General features: G+C 36.6%; 2 protein-coding genes across 3 annotated transcripts in view; one reads left to right on the top strand and one right to left on the bottom strand.

Moving 5' to 3' along the window:
• LOC136848671 (uncharacterized) overlaps positions 1-17,500 on the top strand; it is a 106,511-nt gene that overhangs the window by 25,161 nt on the left and 63,850 nt on the right. For both annotated transcript variants that reach the window (XM_067121119.1, XM_067121121.1), the window contains one exon: positions 8,749-8,843. The gene's annotated coding sequence lies outside the window, so the exon portion shown is untranslated. The remainder of the gene's footprint in view (positions 1-8,748; positions 8,844-17,500) is intronic.
• The window catches only part of LOC136848669 (protein obstructor-E-like), a 22,305-nt gene continuing 10,078 nt past the window's right edge, over positions 5,274-17,500 (bottom strand). The window contains exons 2-6 of the mRNA XM_067121112.1: positions 15,578-15,784; positions 14,131-14,331; positions 13,437-13,632; positions 10,240-10,467; positions 5,274-6,028 (exon numbers count right to left, since the gene is read on the bottom strand). Of these exons, the coding sequence (XP_066977213.1) occupies positions 5,875-6,028; positions 10,240-10,467; positions 13,437-13,632; positions 14,131-14,331; positions 15,578-15,784 (986 nt within the window). The 3' untranslated portion in view covers positions 5,274-5,874. The remainder of the gene's footprint in view (positions 6,029-10,239; positions 10,468-13,436; positions 13,633-14,130; positions 14,332-15,577; positions 15,785-17,500) is intronic.

The raw sequence follows: 17,500 nt of genomic DNA on the forward strand, positions 1-17,500 counted from the left end.
TAACTGGAACCATAAAGGTTCTTGGTAACCTCCTCTCGTTCTGTAATTGTGTGTAATCAAACACTCCCGGAAGTTTTTTGTTGATCATTTGGTTTGTATGATAGTTTCATGTTTACCTCAACATATGTTCTTAAAGGTGTTTGAAATAGTCTCTGCTAATATTGCTACAACTGCTACTAATAGAACAATAGTAGTAATAGTGCTAGTAACTGAACATATATTTGGAGCAGAAGGCTTGCTAAATCCATAATTACAATAATTGTAAGTGTAGTACCAACAGTAGCAGTAGTAGTGGGAATACAGCTTTCTTCTAAGTGAAAAAAAAATGGAAAACACAAAGCAAGAGAGCAAGTTTCTGCATATATTTTCATGTCTTCGTGAACTCAGAGCTTGCGGATATAACCACGATCATTGAAAAGGCGTGTGTTTTATTTTCAGCAGCCTATCTAAAAATTAGTATATTTTTCTGAACATGTGTTCAGTCAACTCCTTTTTTGAAATGTCTGAGGTTAACCTTGCTGGCTTTTCAACCACTTTAATTTTGGGAACTTCATAAAAATACTCAGATCCTGAGACAGTATAATCAAAATTATTTTTTTTATTCATTGTAAATGTACAAAACACTGTCTTTGATTTTTCATTAAACTTTAATTTTCAGAACTTGGTTAAAACAGGAATATGGGAAAATTATTTAGGTAAAGATGCTAATTTTCTCTTTTTGATTATAAGAAGGCCCTTTAAAAAAAAACAGAAGAATAGTGAAATGATTTAGTTAAAGGTATCCCTTTTCTCTTTTTGTTTTTAGGAACTCCCTTTAAAAAAAATAGAATAGGAAAATGATTTAGGTAAAGGTATTCCTTTTTTTCATTTTGATTATAAGAAGGTCCTTTAAAAAACCAAATGCTCTTTTTTTTTTTTTTTTTTATTATCGAGACCGCCAGTCTGACCCTGCCAGGTATTACAAAACCAGGAAGGCCACAGACCGCAGACACTGTCCGTGGGTCCAAGTGAAAGGTGTAAACAACCATATAATTTGGAGGTGTGTCCTAATTGGGGGCTCGTCTTGCCCTCCAGTCGTCTTTCCCACATGTCGCCGATTTGTATGTTGCTTATCCTGTGCTTTATAGGAATCTTTGGTTTTCAGTGATGAATGTGGTTGTTACAAACCCAATTTCACACCATTTTCTTTTGACAAATTGCTCTTAACTGGTATAATAACTTTAAAGAATTCTGCTTCAATTGCCAATAATCTGTTTGCCGGCTTTGAGTCTTGCACTTGTTATTCAGCATACTATGCTCATCTCGTTCGTTTGCTGCATGCAGATAATAGCAAATCTCTCTCTCTCTCTCTCTCTCTCTCTCTCTCTCTCTCTCTCTCTCTCTCTCTCTCTCTCGTGTATGTTAAAAGTATGCATCACCGGATCCTTTTTACCCTACAGTGAAGTCGGTGACACCCACTGGATTCCTGAGGTTCAGTAAACCTGTCCTATGAACACAAAGAGAATCAGATAATAAACTGAATTTCTGGATCCTGTCCAAAAAGGTGACCCCGAGGCAATGCCAGGGGTAGGGTTGGTCCTGGACTAGTAGAGGTTAATCGCATTCTTAAAGGCAGTAATGGAAGGCATGTTTAGTATATGACGGTATATTACAGTAATGTCTTCGGTATTGTCTTTTGTGTGTGTGTGTGTGTGTTTAGGGGGAGGGAGAGAAGAGGGGGACTTATGGCTCTTGCATTGCTGTGGTGAGATTGCAGGACTTCCTTCGGTATCTGTACGTGTTTGGTTTGGTCACCTGGTCACATGATACAACTTAACTGTTAGGATCCATATCTACTTCATGTTTTTATTTCGTTGTTTATTTGTAGAGTTGCATACCGTTATTTTTTATATTACTTATGCGTCAGCGTTATCTGATAAACTTTAATTTCTGAATTCGTGGAAGAATACTTTCAGGAGTTAGTTTAGCAGAGAGATTCAATAGTGTATGAGGCAAAGTATGATGATTAACGTGCAAATGCATTTGATAACTTTTCTTTATATCAATTTTATATTTATTTTTATCTCTTGAGATATCCTATCAGTTTTCTGTAAAAGAAAACAATTGTGCCGGCTTTGTCTGTCCGTCCGCACTTTATTCTGTCCGCATTTTTTTCTGTCCGCCCTCAGATCTTAAAAACTATTGAGGTTAGAGGGCTGCAAATTGGTATGTTGATCATCCATACTCCAGTCATCAGCCATACCAAATTGCATCCCTCTAGCTTCAGTAGTTTTAAAGTTAGCCATAATCGTGCTTTTGGCAACGATATAGGATAGGCCACCACCAGGCCGTGGTTAAAGTTTCATGGGCCGCGTTTCATACAGCATTATACCGATATCACCGAAAGATAGATCTGTTTTTGGTGGCCTTGATTATACGGTGTAGGCGCTGTACAGAAAACTCAACTGCGCCGAAGAAACTTCGGCGCATTATTTACTTGATTAAAATTGATAATTAATTTTGTTGATTACTTAGCGTCCATTGAGCATATGTTTTCCTTGTTTTAGACTCACAACATAACGTAACTTTCCCATAATCTGGGATGAACTTATTGAAGTTCAGCATTTGCATCCAATGAAGTAATAAAATAAAGTGACTGAGTATAATCGCTTTTGTTTCGGCTCTTCATATTCCCTCTCCGATAGAAAATGATAGTATGATGTGGGACTCATTAAAAATTATAAACAGAATTAAGGATTTAAAATGTACAAAATTTCAGATAGTATTTCACGAACGTTAAATAGTATTTTCGCCAATACCAAATCTGAGCTTTCTTTTTCTTATAATTACAAAGTCTTAAAAACTGAACGGTAAAGCCAGTAGCCCCTTACCTTTTTACATCAAGCCATTAACTCTGTTCGTTATTCCTGGACATTATGAAAGTATTAAAAACTTCATCAGAATGAAATAAAAAATACTTAAATCTATGGTGCCTTTCAAACTGAAGATAAAGTCTGAGGCCTTGACATAGATAGTAGTTTGTACTATTACTGAAAAAGACTTTGAAGATAGGGCTGAACGTGGCCAGTAATTGATGAAAATATACTTATGTCTCAGAAACAGCTTACACGGAAAATTCATCCACATTCGTGATAGGGGAGAGGGTAGGACGCCCAAAAAACAAACCAAGATGAAAGTTTTTCCTGCAATCACAATTTCATAGTGGTTTAAAGATTGAAGTTTTTTCCTTAAAAATATCTATGTTATTACTTCAAGGCAGACAGATCCTAGTAATGCTTTTCCTGTAGGATGTTGAAGATCCTATTCCCTCTAGTTTTGTTCTCTTTCAAGGCAAGCGTTTCCATTTTCAAGAAGACTGTGTCACTTTTTGTGATGATAATTCACCCATGGATTTCGGTCCCTTCAACTTTCTTGTGACATGCTTCCTACCAGCAGTATGCTGCTTCTTAGTTGGTTTATCTGTAGCATGAACATTCATTCTAAGAACCTAACAACAGTATTATAATCACATTTTGAAAATATAAAAATTAACTATTCTTGCAAACAGATGTATACCAGTAGGAGTTTGTTGAGATATTAAGTCCAACACTTTCATACTAATCATCACAATATCACATACGTGATGAAACTGCAGTTCAGGAATTCATTGGCGTTAGCATGAAGGCTGCTCGAGGTCCTACAGAATGTTAATGTTGAGAGTTTCCTTTTACAACCAGGAACACTACCCAAAAAGAAGAGATTTTTGCACAATAGGCTGATGATGCTCAAACGAAAATTTTATCTTAAGACCAATGATTTATTTTCGAGCAAATGTCTCACGAATGAAAATATTTATAACCATGAAGGGGAAGAGAAAATAATTCTATTTATGAAGAGATGTAGATAGTTGATTTAATCAGCACCCTCATACCGAAATTCCCTTTTAATATTTTAGTGTCATTTGATATTCATATTTTAGAGCAAATGACCAACAAAATCAGATTCGTTTTGAGTGAAATATATTCTAATTAGAAATCTACAAGATCTGAAAGAGGGGAAATCTTTGTTACCAAATAAAATTTATTTTAATGAATGAAATCTGCTCGAAAATGAAAACGTAACCAGATGTTAAAATGAGAATAAGATGAGAAATTTAACACCCTCTTGTCACCAGACTGACGGACATCGCTGTCCAGAAATGCCTTTCCGGTTTTAATGTCGTGGAATGCTACTCATAATTCCCAACTCCCTATGGAAAATTGAAATGCCTGATAGAATTAAATATTTTAAAAACGAAAACAACTTCGTAGGGTTTGGGTTACCTTAAATAATTTAACTGTCAGTTTTATGAAGGATCATCAAATAAGACGAAACCATTAGCATATTTACACGTTCGTTTTGGGTGTATAGCCTCTGTCACTGTAGAGCGAATATTGTAAACTGAAATTCAACCTGAAAGATGGAATCTTTTTTGTAATAATGCTTCCTTAAAGACTATTAAAAGATCCTGGATTGGAAGAGCAACTTATTCAGTAGTTGTATGTATATGGAAACTAGGACCCCTCTCTCTTTCCCTAATTTAATTTTGTTATAACCTTTCGAAAGGTGGTAACTTCCTTCAAGAAATGAATGATACAGATTGCTGATAGCTGCAACCTACTAAAAAAATACCCTTTTGTCTTGGTTACTGGATAATTCCTTAAAGCACTGAGCGTCCCAAAGGAATTTATAACAGACCATAGTTCACCTTCTTTAGACTCACGTTTACAAAAGATGTTTCCTCAATAGTGCCCTAAAAATGGAGGTGTCTTAGCAGCGAGTGAGAAAAAGTATAATAGTTATAGAATTTTTACAGTTGAATATAAGTAAATGAAGACGCTCGGGAAGCTTGGAAAGGCTGTTAAGGACATAACACTTTTAAGAGACGACACAGTTTTAAGTAAATGCGGCGTAACTTTGATGATACAATTGTTTGTAGTTTTCTCCAAAACAAAGTGTAATTTTCCCAGTCACCAGGATTTAAGGGAATTTTATTTTTAAGTTTCATCAATTAAACTCTAATCCCGAAGAGGCAAAGTACTGGAAAACAGTGTAATTTCTTAATATTAAAAGATATAGCCCCACATTTTTCAAGAGGCGACACTGTAGCCTCCATAGTATTCTCTTCCATTTCTTTCACCTGTTCCTGTCATCATTTGCAATGAAGAGAAGACCTGATGAAGCGAATGATATTATTTTTCACTTACACAAACATCCATTTCATGCTTGTAGCAGGAGGAGACAAAAACCTTAGCGACGAATTTGTAGAGGAAAACCTTTTATTTAGCTTTTGTAAAATACTATGCTGTAACTTCATGAATCTTGATAACTTTACATCAGTAACAAATTAATACTCCGTTGCAATGCTCTTAGCTTATGCATAGTAAATAAATTAAGTTCCTTAGTTTTATAGGTAGAACGATAACTTGAATATTGACTTCCTTATTCACATGGAAAACAATGATGGTCAGATTAAAAGAAACGTAAAACATTAGGACATTCATACTAGACATTTACATATATATATATATATATATATATATATATATATATATATATATATATATATATATATATATATATATATATATATATATATATATATATATATATATATATATATATATATATATATATATATATGTGTGTGTGTGTGTGTGTGTGTGTGTGTGTACTGTATGTGCCTGTATGTGTATGTGTCACGAGTGCGTATGAGTATGTATGTGCTTTATGTCAACTAGCATCCCTTTAAACAATGGCACTGTGAAACTTACAAGTAAAGAAGACTTACAATTTATAAAAAGTAAAATAAAAAAGAAATGATTCAGTATAAGTGAACATATGCACAGTAACTAATTAATACGAGGAGTCATCCTTATTGTCTACGTTGTCGTAAGTTTCGTCGTAGTAATAGTAGTCGTCGTAGTATTCAGGGGGAGGCGTTGTGGTAGTCGTAGTTGTGGTGGTTGTAGGCCTCTTCCTTCGTCGTAGACCTCCGTTGCCCCCAGGCCTGAAAATATTTCAAGAAAAAAATACCATTAGAGCCTCGAGGGTAAATGATGTGGCAAGGGACATAAATAAAACCTTTTTCAGAAGAAACCTTTTTGGTCTGAACTCGGTTTTGAGAACCCTAAAAACATTTACCAGAATCGCTTGACCAACGTTGAAGAAATTAAACGTCTTTTTAATATTTTAATATAAATTTAGTTGCAAAGTTCCACCAATACAGTTTAAAACCACATAAATAATGATGATAAACAGTAATGTCAACATGGAAAGGAACATCAAGTGTAATCATAACATTGAAGATAGTGCATTGAGCCTTGGTAATGGACAAAACTTGAATATTTGGTGGCAAATCTGTGTCTTGCATTTTGTCAGATTCCACAGAAATAACCCATTTCTCTGGGGGAGACATAACTCTAACACAGAAATAACCCATTTCTCTGTGGAAGACTCAACTCTTAACAGATATTTTTAGCTTCGTCTATAATGGGAGGAGTGTAGACAATTTTAAAGTAAATAATATTCAAGATTTCTAATAGAAAAAAGTCTTTTAATAGAAAAAGGCTATTCAGTTTAATAGATAGTCTTGTTATACTAATGCAACAATGTTTTTCTAATTTCCATGTCCAATGATAATGACAGTAACTAGAGGAATTAAAAATATATTTAAAAAAATTAGTAATAGAAAGTAACTCTGTAGTTAGGAGAAACAGTCACTGATCATCAATCTGATGTGTTAACAGTTAAAAATTGGAAGGTGCTATCAATAACAAGATATCAATGCTATAATTATTCTCATTATTTACTGAAGGTTATCAATGTAATCTGCATCGAAATGGCGCATAAAAATGCTGATTTACTGTTAAACTTGTTGAATATTGATTATCATTTTATCCCTTACTGCAATATTCGCACCTTCATTTCAACTTACCACTTTCTAGCAATTACCTGACTTTTTCCTAAATATGGCTTCCTAATGTAACGTATATTACAGGCTCAGTCAAATCATGGTAACAGAATGCTGGGAAAAGTTTGTTCAGTACATCTAGGTTTGCTTCAGAGCTTCTTAGTCCCACCCAAAATTTACTGTTATGGAGATCAGATGATCCTGTACTGAGAGTTCAGTGATCCATTCTCTCCCCATTTACAGTTGATTCTTATGGCCTCAGCTGTTTAAGAGGTGTCACTTCCTTCGTTATCGAGTTCTGTCCCTGTCTGCATTCACATAAAAACTGCATTCCAGAATTTAATGCTTTGGAGAGACTTACAAAATCTTGGTTACAAAGCACGTAGATTCCTCTAAAACACTCATTTTTCGTCTGAAGAGTCTTAATTCACAGTTATCAGAGAATGACAACGGAAGAGCTTAAGTACTTAAGAATATGGTGTTTTCTGGAACGTCCTATTATTATAAGGTTCTAAAGAGTTTATTTTGGACTTGTTGGCCTGAAGATGCTAGTAACTGTCGATTATGTTTTGTTACTTTAAGACCTTAGAAATCGTAGATTTTGGAATTATTACTCAGGATTTTTAAGATTGTTAATTTTTGACATAGGCTTATCAGAAGGCCATGGAGACCGTTGATTTTGACTTGTATCTTTTCTATAAGGAACTACAAACTGCAGATTTTTTACTTCTTACCCTAGGGTCCTAAGAAAAATTGTTGATTCGGATTTGTAGCTATGATGGTCTAAAGAATGTTATCCTGCAATTATTTTTAAAGCAAATGTGTTTGTTTTTGAAATTTTTACCTAAAATTTCTAAAGCCTAGATTCTGGACTAGTTTGGTGGTAGCCTAATGATAACCTGATTTTGAACTTGTTTCCAATGCTGTTGATTTAGCAAGTAGAAACTGGATAAATTTTCTGAGATACTTAAGAATTTTAGGCTGCCTGATCATGTCAGTGAAAGGCTTGGATGTTGCTGAATAACATCTTATTACTATTTTGTTTATGATAAAGGTTTCTAACCCTTAATGATGAATTTTCCTTCCTCCCAATTTAAATATTTAAAAGTCATCTTGTTGTGTTGGTAAATGTGTTAATTTAGGGTGACCATGTAAACCCAGAAGTTAACATAGTGAGAATAGTGCTTAACTTTTACTTCATTGCCAAAGCTATATGCAAAATCAGTAGACAGTGAAATTACCAAAATCGTTCCCAATGATATAAGCAACATCGATAACCACTGGTGCAACCAGACTGATATCGAGGTTTATAGGACGAAATCATTGCACGTATCTGAAACCATAATCAGTAGTCCCTGTGCCGTCCTAAATATACTGTCAGTGTTATCTTCAGACTTGCTTCTGGGTTGTGCTCGAAGCAACAGGTTGTCAAATTAAGTTAGGGGTAAACGGTTACACACAATACTCTTTGAGGAAAATACTTGGATAAACCTATAAAGGAAACTGATATCTTGAAAACGTTAGCAGAAGTTTTTCATCATCATGGCCATCATCAGGTGGAGTTACTTATGCCCATCTAAAATGTTGAGAACTTCACATCATGCTTTCTGTTATCCTATAACAACAAACCTATCTAGACTTTCACTTCCATGATCAACCGCAAACTTGTCATTGCTCTTAATGGAATAAAACCCATTTTGCTAAACCCGAGGCTTATGGCCTCACTCCTTTGTACAAACTGTTTTCAATTCTTCTTATGATGGGTCTGTTTCTGTTAAAAATGATGATACCATATCTTCTCTTTTCTTCATCAACAGGATGGTGCCCTTCAGTGATCTGTTCTCATACCGTGCTTTCCTTTCTTCTTATGGATACTTTCGAACATCTTCTTGTTCGGCATAGTCAAACGCAGGTGAGTCAGTTCTTCTCAATATATTTTAAAATTCCCTTCACACCCCCAATTCAAAGCTCAGTATCACTGTTAATGCAAGTCTGGATTATATCTCTGAATGTAGCAGATGAAAATTGGTTGGTCTTAAGCCTTCCAAAACTAATTACCTAACTATTTCTCTGCCTTGCCTTGTATCCTTCTGCCTTGCTAATAATAAAAAAAAAAATTAGAAACGGATCCCACATATCAGTCAGGATCGGGGCTTGGAAATACATAGCAACATGCCCTGTCTCTAGGAAGCTGGATGTACTCTTTGGACACCATGAATGTTTATCTGAGTAGATATGTCAGATTTTTGTGGGTTAATGTCCCCCATGTATGGTGCCTTGTTCTTATATTAATGGGGGTTCTTCGCAACGCCACTTTTGAATAGCTGAATAAAAGGTTTTCCATTTAGTGAGTTGCCCAACTCTGAATGTCAGTTTGGATTCTCACTTAAGTTCTACAGAAATTATTGCCTGTTGCTGGTTCTATAGATCACTAGTGATTGGTTTTCGGAGGTTTTTGAGTACACGTTATCTCCACTCTTTCTGTGTCATGGTACACTTGAAATTCTCCAGTCCCCCAGATGTTGCATAGCTGTTGCAAGCTAGGACCAGTAGATTTAGAAATCCCTCATACTGTTGCGCATTTCCCTCAGCCCTTTCTCTTATTATTCAAGAAAAGATTTCCTCTAAGCTCCTTCCCTAGCAAGGGATCTGTCATATGGGGATCACAAATACCCTTTCTCTTATTATTCAAGAAAATATTTCCTTTAAACTCCTTCCCTAGCAAGGGATCTGTCATATGGGGATCACAAATACCAAAACTGTCAAGTCCCAGTGATTTCCATGACTCCCATGCATTAATGCATTAGATAAAGACTGTTGCTGTCAGCCGCATACCGTCGTATTCGTTAAGACCATCAGAAGCATTGTTTCCTCTCCAAATTATGTTTTGCGTTTAAGACCGCCATGATCGAAACGATAATTACAAATGCTATTAACGTCTTGAGCATTGTGATTGCCATAAATTATATGAATTTTACATATTTTAGATTTTTTGAACAATTTTCCTGTTGAAATGTAATACATAAACTGGCCGTTAAGTTATTTAATTTTGAAATGTTGCTGTACCTGTAATTCACATTAAGAAATGAATAGAATACTAAATGGCACAATATGCCATTAAATTTAATCCTCTATCAGCGAAAGCAGAGTAGATACTGAACAAGATGTGATCTATAGATATCGATGAAAGTTCAACAACAAAAGAAATGATGATAATGAACTTATCGCTACTGCCCCTACTATTACTACTACTATTACGACTACTGCTATTCCTACTATCATTACCGTTAAACTCGATAAAGACGTACCTTCTGCGACGTAGAGGCCTTCCTTCTGGTCGTTCACCTCTAGGAGAGGCAGTAGTGGTGCCCCTTCGGGTGGGTACGGCATCGCCAGGTCTTATCCGAACTCGTTCCCGGAACTCCGGAATCTCGTATCCGGATGCTCTGGCTGCCGTGAGTATGTCTCCGCTGGGTCTCGCCCCGGCTTCGAGAGTCTCGAAGTAATTTTCGAAGTATTCGATGTAGTAGTCGGCGCTGGAAGGCAAAGGTTTGGATTACTGATAAATATAATTACGAACACTCCGTTTGCATTAGTTGCTTGGTAAGTAATCACGCACACGAGTATCACCTGAATGGAACACACACTTATGACGTGGACATGTGTATGCTCTTGTAAATGTACATGCGTTTAATAGTATTTGACTATTTCCCTTGACAGATTGTGGCTCTTGAGACAAGACAAAACACAGATCACTCTCATATTCATAGACCGTTGATGAACTCAGATGCACATTTGCAGAAGACTCATCATCAGTGCATGGGACTCCTTTACACACACTGCCATTTACCACTATTTTGTACGTACTCTCTGGCTCTTGATGATGATACCCTTCCATTCCATCTATCCAGTAATCTCGAGTAATTTTCTCTCCTCCTTGCTAACATATATCTTGTGCTCTGTACACTCTTTTCACCAACCTCTCATACTCCATTCTTTACACAAGAGTGAACTACTACTAACGGTCCTACTGTTATCTTTCTCAATGAAAACCCTACCTTACACCTCATTCATACAAAACTTACACACCCTAGTCAGCTAATCAATAATCATGATCATCATTACACCATTGCATCTCACATGTCAGCTCGTCAGCTACTAGTGTCTTTTCATTCGTCAGTCACCTACTTATCCCACTTACATCCCTAGAAATCAGTTCCTCAAGTATTTTTAAACTTAAATTAACATTTCCACTCTTGAGAATTCAGCTCTGCCTCTAAAACCGACCCGGCAAAGGATTTCACTCTGTTCAGACAGCATTTCTCTATTTGCATCTTATATTTTACGATATATTTGCTTATTTGCTTTTCTCTCTGCATTCTCCTTGCGGAACTGCTTGTTCTCCATATACTCCCTGTTTACCTTCTCTCCCATTTTATTACATGTTGGCTTCTTCTCTCTAACCTTTAACTTGACCACATTATCCATCTCTTGTTTTTCTCAACACACTCCTTCGTTCTGTCATTGCAGTTTAAATAGTCTATGTGTACCTTAATTAAACTTCATTTCCTCATCTCATCACTTTACTATGCTCCTAATATCACAAATTCTCTTTGCTTCTCTATGACCCCTCAACTGGACCTCAAAGCACTTATGTGTCTTTATCCCTAAGACATTTTTCATGCATTGTCTCCTACTATACTCTCCTCACATCCTTTATGTATGTATATATATATATATATATATATATATATATATATATATATATATATATATATATATATATATATATATATATATATATATATATATATATATATATATATGCATGTATATTCCTTTTTCCCACATAACGGTATGGCTCTCAGCCTGTCTCCCCTGATCTGCGACCCATTACAGCTGACGAACTGCTACGTTCATAATTCATTACGTAAGTCATCAGAGTCATAATGGGTTTTAATACGTGCCCATACAACTATGCTCTTATCAAGAAAGGAGAGAGAGAGAGAGAGAGAGAGAGAGAGAGAGAGAGAGAATCACAACCCACGCATATTTAAATATTTTCCTGTTGATTTTGCTACTCAGTTGCGTTCTCATTTTTGGGAGATAACACCATTTTTCACATTTGTATTTTAACTCCCTGTATCTCAGTCGATATAAAAGTGGTCTCCAGTCACTGGTATACAGCGTAGCAAAGAATTCTGGGTGGAGACGCCTGTCAGTCAGTGGTATTTACTCCGCCCAGAAAATGTCACTTTTTCATCTTTCATTGCTTACTAACGTTTTTGTAGCGTCGCTTCCATATTCTCCTTTGAGCACCAGCTTTCATCTTCGCTCCCTACCCTCTCCTCTGAGACTTTCCAGTAAAGTGGAGTTTCTACCGATTCGCTGTGTATCTCTCTGAAATCTAAACGTTTTCCCGATCTTGAGCATCATTTGCACTTAATAAACGATGAAAATCCATATCACATGATTCATGGATATTGATTTTCAGATTTGGATGGCATATCGCTCAAGATTAGCTTCTCTACAAATACATTACTTCCTTGCTTCTGTAGCTGTCCCTGCAACTCTCGGAATTATACCTTCTTATTTTGAGTAACTAGCTTACTGCCATGAAAATTTCCAGTCTAACTCCCATCATACCAAGGGGCATTATACTGGGGATTTCATTATACATGACGCTTAGCTGCTGAACTTTTCCTAGGCTGACCATGCAGGCTGGTAACTCTCTCAGCTTTTCTGATCGCTTTAACTTGTAAAAACGATGATCAGCCCCTTACAAATCTCCTTGCTGAGAATCCCTAACAGCAAACAGTTTTGACCATTGCCCTGTATTTATAATCCTGAGGAGTACCCTGCCCGAATTTCATCTCCTGTAGACTTTCCTGACCCAAATCTTCTTGTAGACACTCGTTATTCTGCACCACCTCTGCTACTTTGTATATAGGACCATTTAACCGAGGTGGGCGATTTATTCACGTTTCGTTAAATTCCTTTGTACCTATATCAACTCAAGAGATGAAATGAGTACCTAGTAGTTAGCAGTCGCTTATGTTGTGGATCAGGGTATGGGGCTTACAGCTTCACTCTTAAGTACTGGTGTGAACAGGAAGGGTAGCAGACGAACCCTAAGATGGGAAAAGGCTCAGAGGTAAAAAAAAAATTTATATTAACTAAAAACTGGAAGGGTAGCGCATTCTTGAATCACACACACACATATATATTATCTCTCTCTCTCTCTCTCTCTCTCTCTCTCTCTCTCTCTCTCTCTCTCTCTCTCTCTCTATATATATATATATATATATATATATATATATATATATATATATATATATATATATGTATGTATGTATGTATGTATGTATGTATGTATGTATGTATGTATATATATATACACATACAAAACACACACACACGCACACACACACGCATATATATATGTATATATATATACATACATACACATACATACATACAGTATATATGGAACAATGCATCTCACCAGTCAGGGACATCTTTAGGCTCGGCGCAGGTCACGCTTTTCGTGTCAAAGACCTGCCCGAAGGAGCACCCGTTCCTCCTGGGCGTCTCTCCGTTGATGCAGACGTAGAAGTACTGACAGTCCTGGGGATCCGCATACCTAGGATGGGTGACGGCCGTGTCCATGCCCACTTTGGGGCAGGTGAAGTTGAATACCTCTGCAAAACAGGATTCTTGTAGTAGGATTCGCGTAGTGGGAGTCATAGCTTAAAATTCATGCGGAATCATATCGTTTCTAAGTTGATTCGTGAGTCAAGATTCATTTTCACTAGGAAATGATACGATTGGTTTTTGTGATTTGGTAAGTTATTCAATAAACTTTTTTTTACTCATTTTACTTTTTGTAATTGGCATCAAAAGGTGTAGTTAACTTCCTTTAGTATTACTTATATTTTTTCCTCTTTAGGTTCCTGCTGTTTATACATGTCTATGGACATCAGCTAAGGTGTCTATGTCAACCTGCTTTTTTGTCTATATGTTTGTATGTATGTATATTCCGGAGAGTCTATATAGGAGGCAGACGTAGTAAAATTATCATAATATAGGTCTCCTTAGCAACAAATACATGAAAAATTACTGTCATTTAACTTTGTCATTAAGGATGATTCAAATAATCTCCCAAAAACGAAACAATATATAATTCTCTCCAAACATACTCTCTGAGGCGCAGTTTGTTCTCCCGGCCTCTTCGGGCCACACACAGGTTCCGGTCTTCGTCGAAAAGACCAAGCTCTCGGGGCAGGTGAGGGGCGAACTTATCCCGTTGGTGCAGTAGAAGAACTCCCGGCAGTTCGTCTGATCCTCGTGGGGGAAGTAGCCGTTTTGGCGGGGGCAGTTGTCAGTGGGTTTGGGGCGCTCTGGGAGAAGGCGAAAGAGGAATTAATGTAAGTGGTTTTGTTGTCCTAAAATACTGCTGCTAATACTACTATTACTGTTAATAGTCATAAAAATTATATTTTGAACGCATAGGCCCTTTGGAACAGGCAATGCAATGTTTAAAATTTAACAAGCAAAATAGGGCGTTCAATCCAGAAAAAAATGGGTAGATTTCTGAAAGACCGAGATTAGTAAAACCACGGGAATCCGACTGAGAAGAAATTCCAAAACTTGGCCGCATCTAACAACAAAACAGTCACTGAACTGACAGAAGCCTCAACTGCTAGAAAGACGCTATAGGAACGAGGTAAAAACAGAGCTATTGCCGAAACCAATTGCCTCTGCTTCAGTCCTGTTGAGATGGGCCAATGGAGCCACACATTTAATAGTGAAGCACTTACGGTTATATTACAAGAGAACAAAACACCAATAGATAACAGCAAAGGAGAAGTAATGACCCTGATCAAGTCATAGGACCTCAGTTCAGCTATGCTCTCGTGCTGAGACGAAGAAGGAGCAACTGGAGGTTGAATGTGAATAACCAAAGGATGCAAGGTGAAGGAGCAAGGTTTAGATAGGGTTGAATACCTAGCAAATGCTTGAATAAGATTAGAATTTAACAATCCAGGAACAAAACAAGTAAACAAAACAACAAAATTTATGAGGACACTGAAGATGGGTAAGGGAGAAGACCCTGTGGAGGCAACAAGAACATATTTGAAAAGGTTAAATACACTAAAGAGTGAAAGTAACTTTACAGAGAAATGGAGTAAAGCCAGTACTTAGAAGACTGGCTAACGTATCCTTATTCCAGACGAGATTGAATGTACCAGAGACGTTAAGAGCGAAATGAAATGAATTCACAGTTTCGCACAGTACAGAAAGGGCTTGAAAGAAGATCCCCACGGAACTTGCCCTGCAGGAACCAGACTAGTGGTTTAAAAGAAGGTTTTAGAAAGTGAAAAGCTAAAGACAAACACATAAATTCATGATGAAGACATTGCAGAGCTTTATAGCCTATCTTATAAACTTGCTAATAAGCAACTTTGTTCGTGAAAATACTAAACAGTGAACGAAAGTGAAAAGCTTAAGAAAAAAGAAAAACACAAATTCATGATGAAAAAAATTGCAGAGCTTTTTAGCCCATCTTTCAAACCTACAAATAAGCAAATTTGTTCGCGAAAATATTAAATAGTAAAAAAAAAAAAAAAAAAAAAAAAAACTTACGCAAATCTGGTCTTCCTTTGCAGCTGACCTGGAAGAGGAAGTCACACTTCTCGACCTTCGGGTTGAGGTCATTGAAGGCCATGCCGTCAGGGCACAGCTTCTCGGTCAAAACGTTGTCCTGGCACTGGTAGTATTTGTCGCACTGGACGGCGTCCGCAAAGTAGCCGTTGGGGGATGGGCAACTCGAGAGTACCTCCTGGCCATTGACTGTTGGAAGAAGTGGGTACCATCAGTACTATTGCTATCACTACTGTTATTGGTAATGTGAATTTATGTTAGCAATCAAGATAGCGTTTATCAATTGTAAATTATCATTATCATCACCATCTGTTATCATTATTATTACTTTTATCCCGATGACATATCTTGTTAATAATAATAATCAGTTGAAGCTAATAATTACTGTAGCTGTTGTGTCATATCAAAATTAAATTATTCTTCTTTCTGGAAAAAAAAATAAATGATAGAAGAAAATAATCATTTAAATAAACGTGGGAATGCAGTAAAAAGAAAGGATCACTATAGAAAAAATAACATCAAGATTTTACATTGATCTTGGTGACGAAATCTCTCTCTCTCTCTCTCTCTCTCTCTCTCTCTCTCTCTCTCTCTCTCTCTCTCTCTCTCTCGTATGTCTAAAACGAAACTCGGCGTTGCCTTTCTCTAACTGGATCTCCCGCTTCAGAGTTTCACTTATTGCCAAAGGGGTTACCACGAAGCAATTACGGAAAAGAGAACCTGTGGGCTTATAACAGTTGTCGAAACCTTTACCATCGTACAGCCCCTCTCGTGCTCTGGTCTTTCTCGTCGTCATGAAGAGATTATACGTACATACACACAGATTTATAGAGATATATACTACAAACAAATACACACACACACACACACACACACACACACATATATATATATATATATATATATATATATATATATATATGTATATATATATGTATGTATGTATGTATGTATATCTGGCTCACATAGTGATCGAACCCAGGTCTTTTAATTGCGTGTTTCAGTTGGTAGCGCCCTTTCCTTTCAATTAAAAGACTTGGGTCCAATCCCGATGTGAGTCAGAAATTTATTTCTGTTCCACACGTGATTGTGTGCAGATTATTGCAGTTATATAAAATATATTTGTATACGTATATATACATGCATATATATATATATGTATGTATATGTATGTATAAAAAATAATTAAAATTCGAGACCCCTTCCCGATGTTACTCGAACCTAAGAAATGTTCTAAAGCGAATACAAAGTTTCTGCCACCCGAGTTCTCCGGGAGGTATTCTTGCGTCACGTTTGTAATGTGGTCTTCAGTGTGGTCTGAAATGTTTACATCTGACAGTTGTAACTTTCGCTTTTATTTTCGCAGAGTTTTAATTTCGCCTTCCTTGTTAACTCTGACGTCCAGATGGCTATGATATTCCCCAGCCAGAAAGAGTGTTAGGATTCGATTCCTTGGCTAGGATTATGTCCTACCGCGCCCTTTGCTGAATTTAGTAGTAAATTGTGTAAATGGTAGTTATTCTATTGTGATAGGATACAGACAGGTTTGAGGAGGGCAGCTGTAGACAGTTTGTATATAGTGTTCATTTATTCTTCTCTTTAAAAGCAGTCGATTCGAAGGCCCTATCAACACGACATAAAACAGACTCAGTCAAAAGAATAAATATGAAAGTTTCCGTTCAAGGTCCTCAAGACAACGCACCTTCCAAATCATATATATATCAGATCACGAGTCAGATGATAAATTGAGAGAGAGAGAGAGAGAGATTTGCAGTGGAGCATGCCTGTGATATGCTTTAGTAAAGGTACCTCTTTCTTTGGACTATCAATTCGCCAAATATGTTTAACCTGATTCTCATTGATCTTTTATTTGTAATGTACATATACTGTTTGTATTAACTGATC

This window comes from Macrobrachium rosenbergii, chromosome 19 (assembly GCF_040412425.1).
Source record: "Macrobrachium rosenbergii isolate ZJJX-2024 chromosome 19, ASM4041242v1, whole genome shotgun sequence".
Classification (NCBI taxonomy): Eukaryota; Metazoa; Arthropoda; class Malacostraca; order Decapoda; family Palaemonidae; genus Macrobrachium; species Macrobrachium rosenbergii.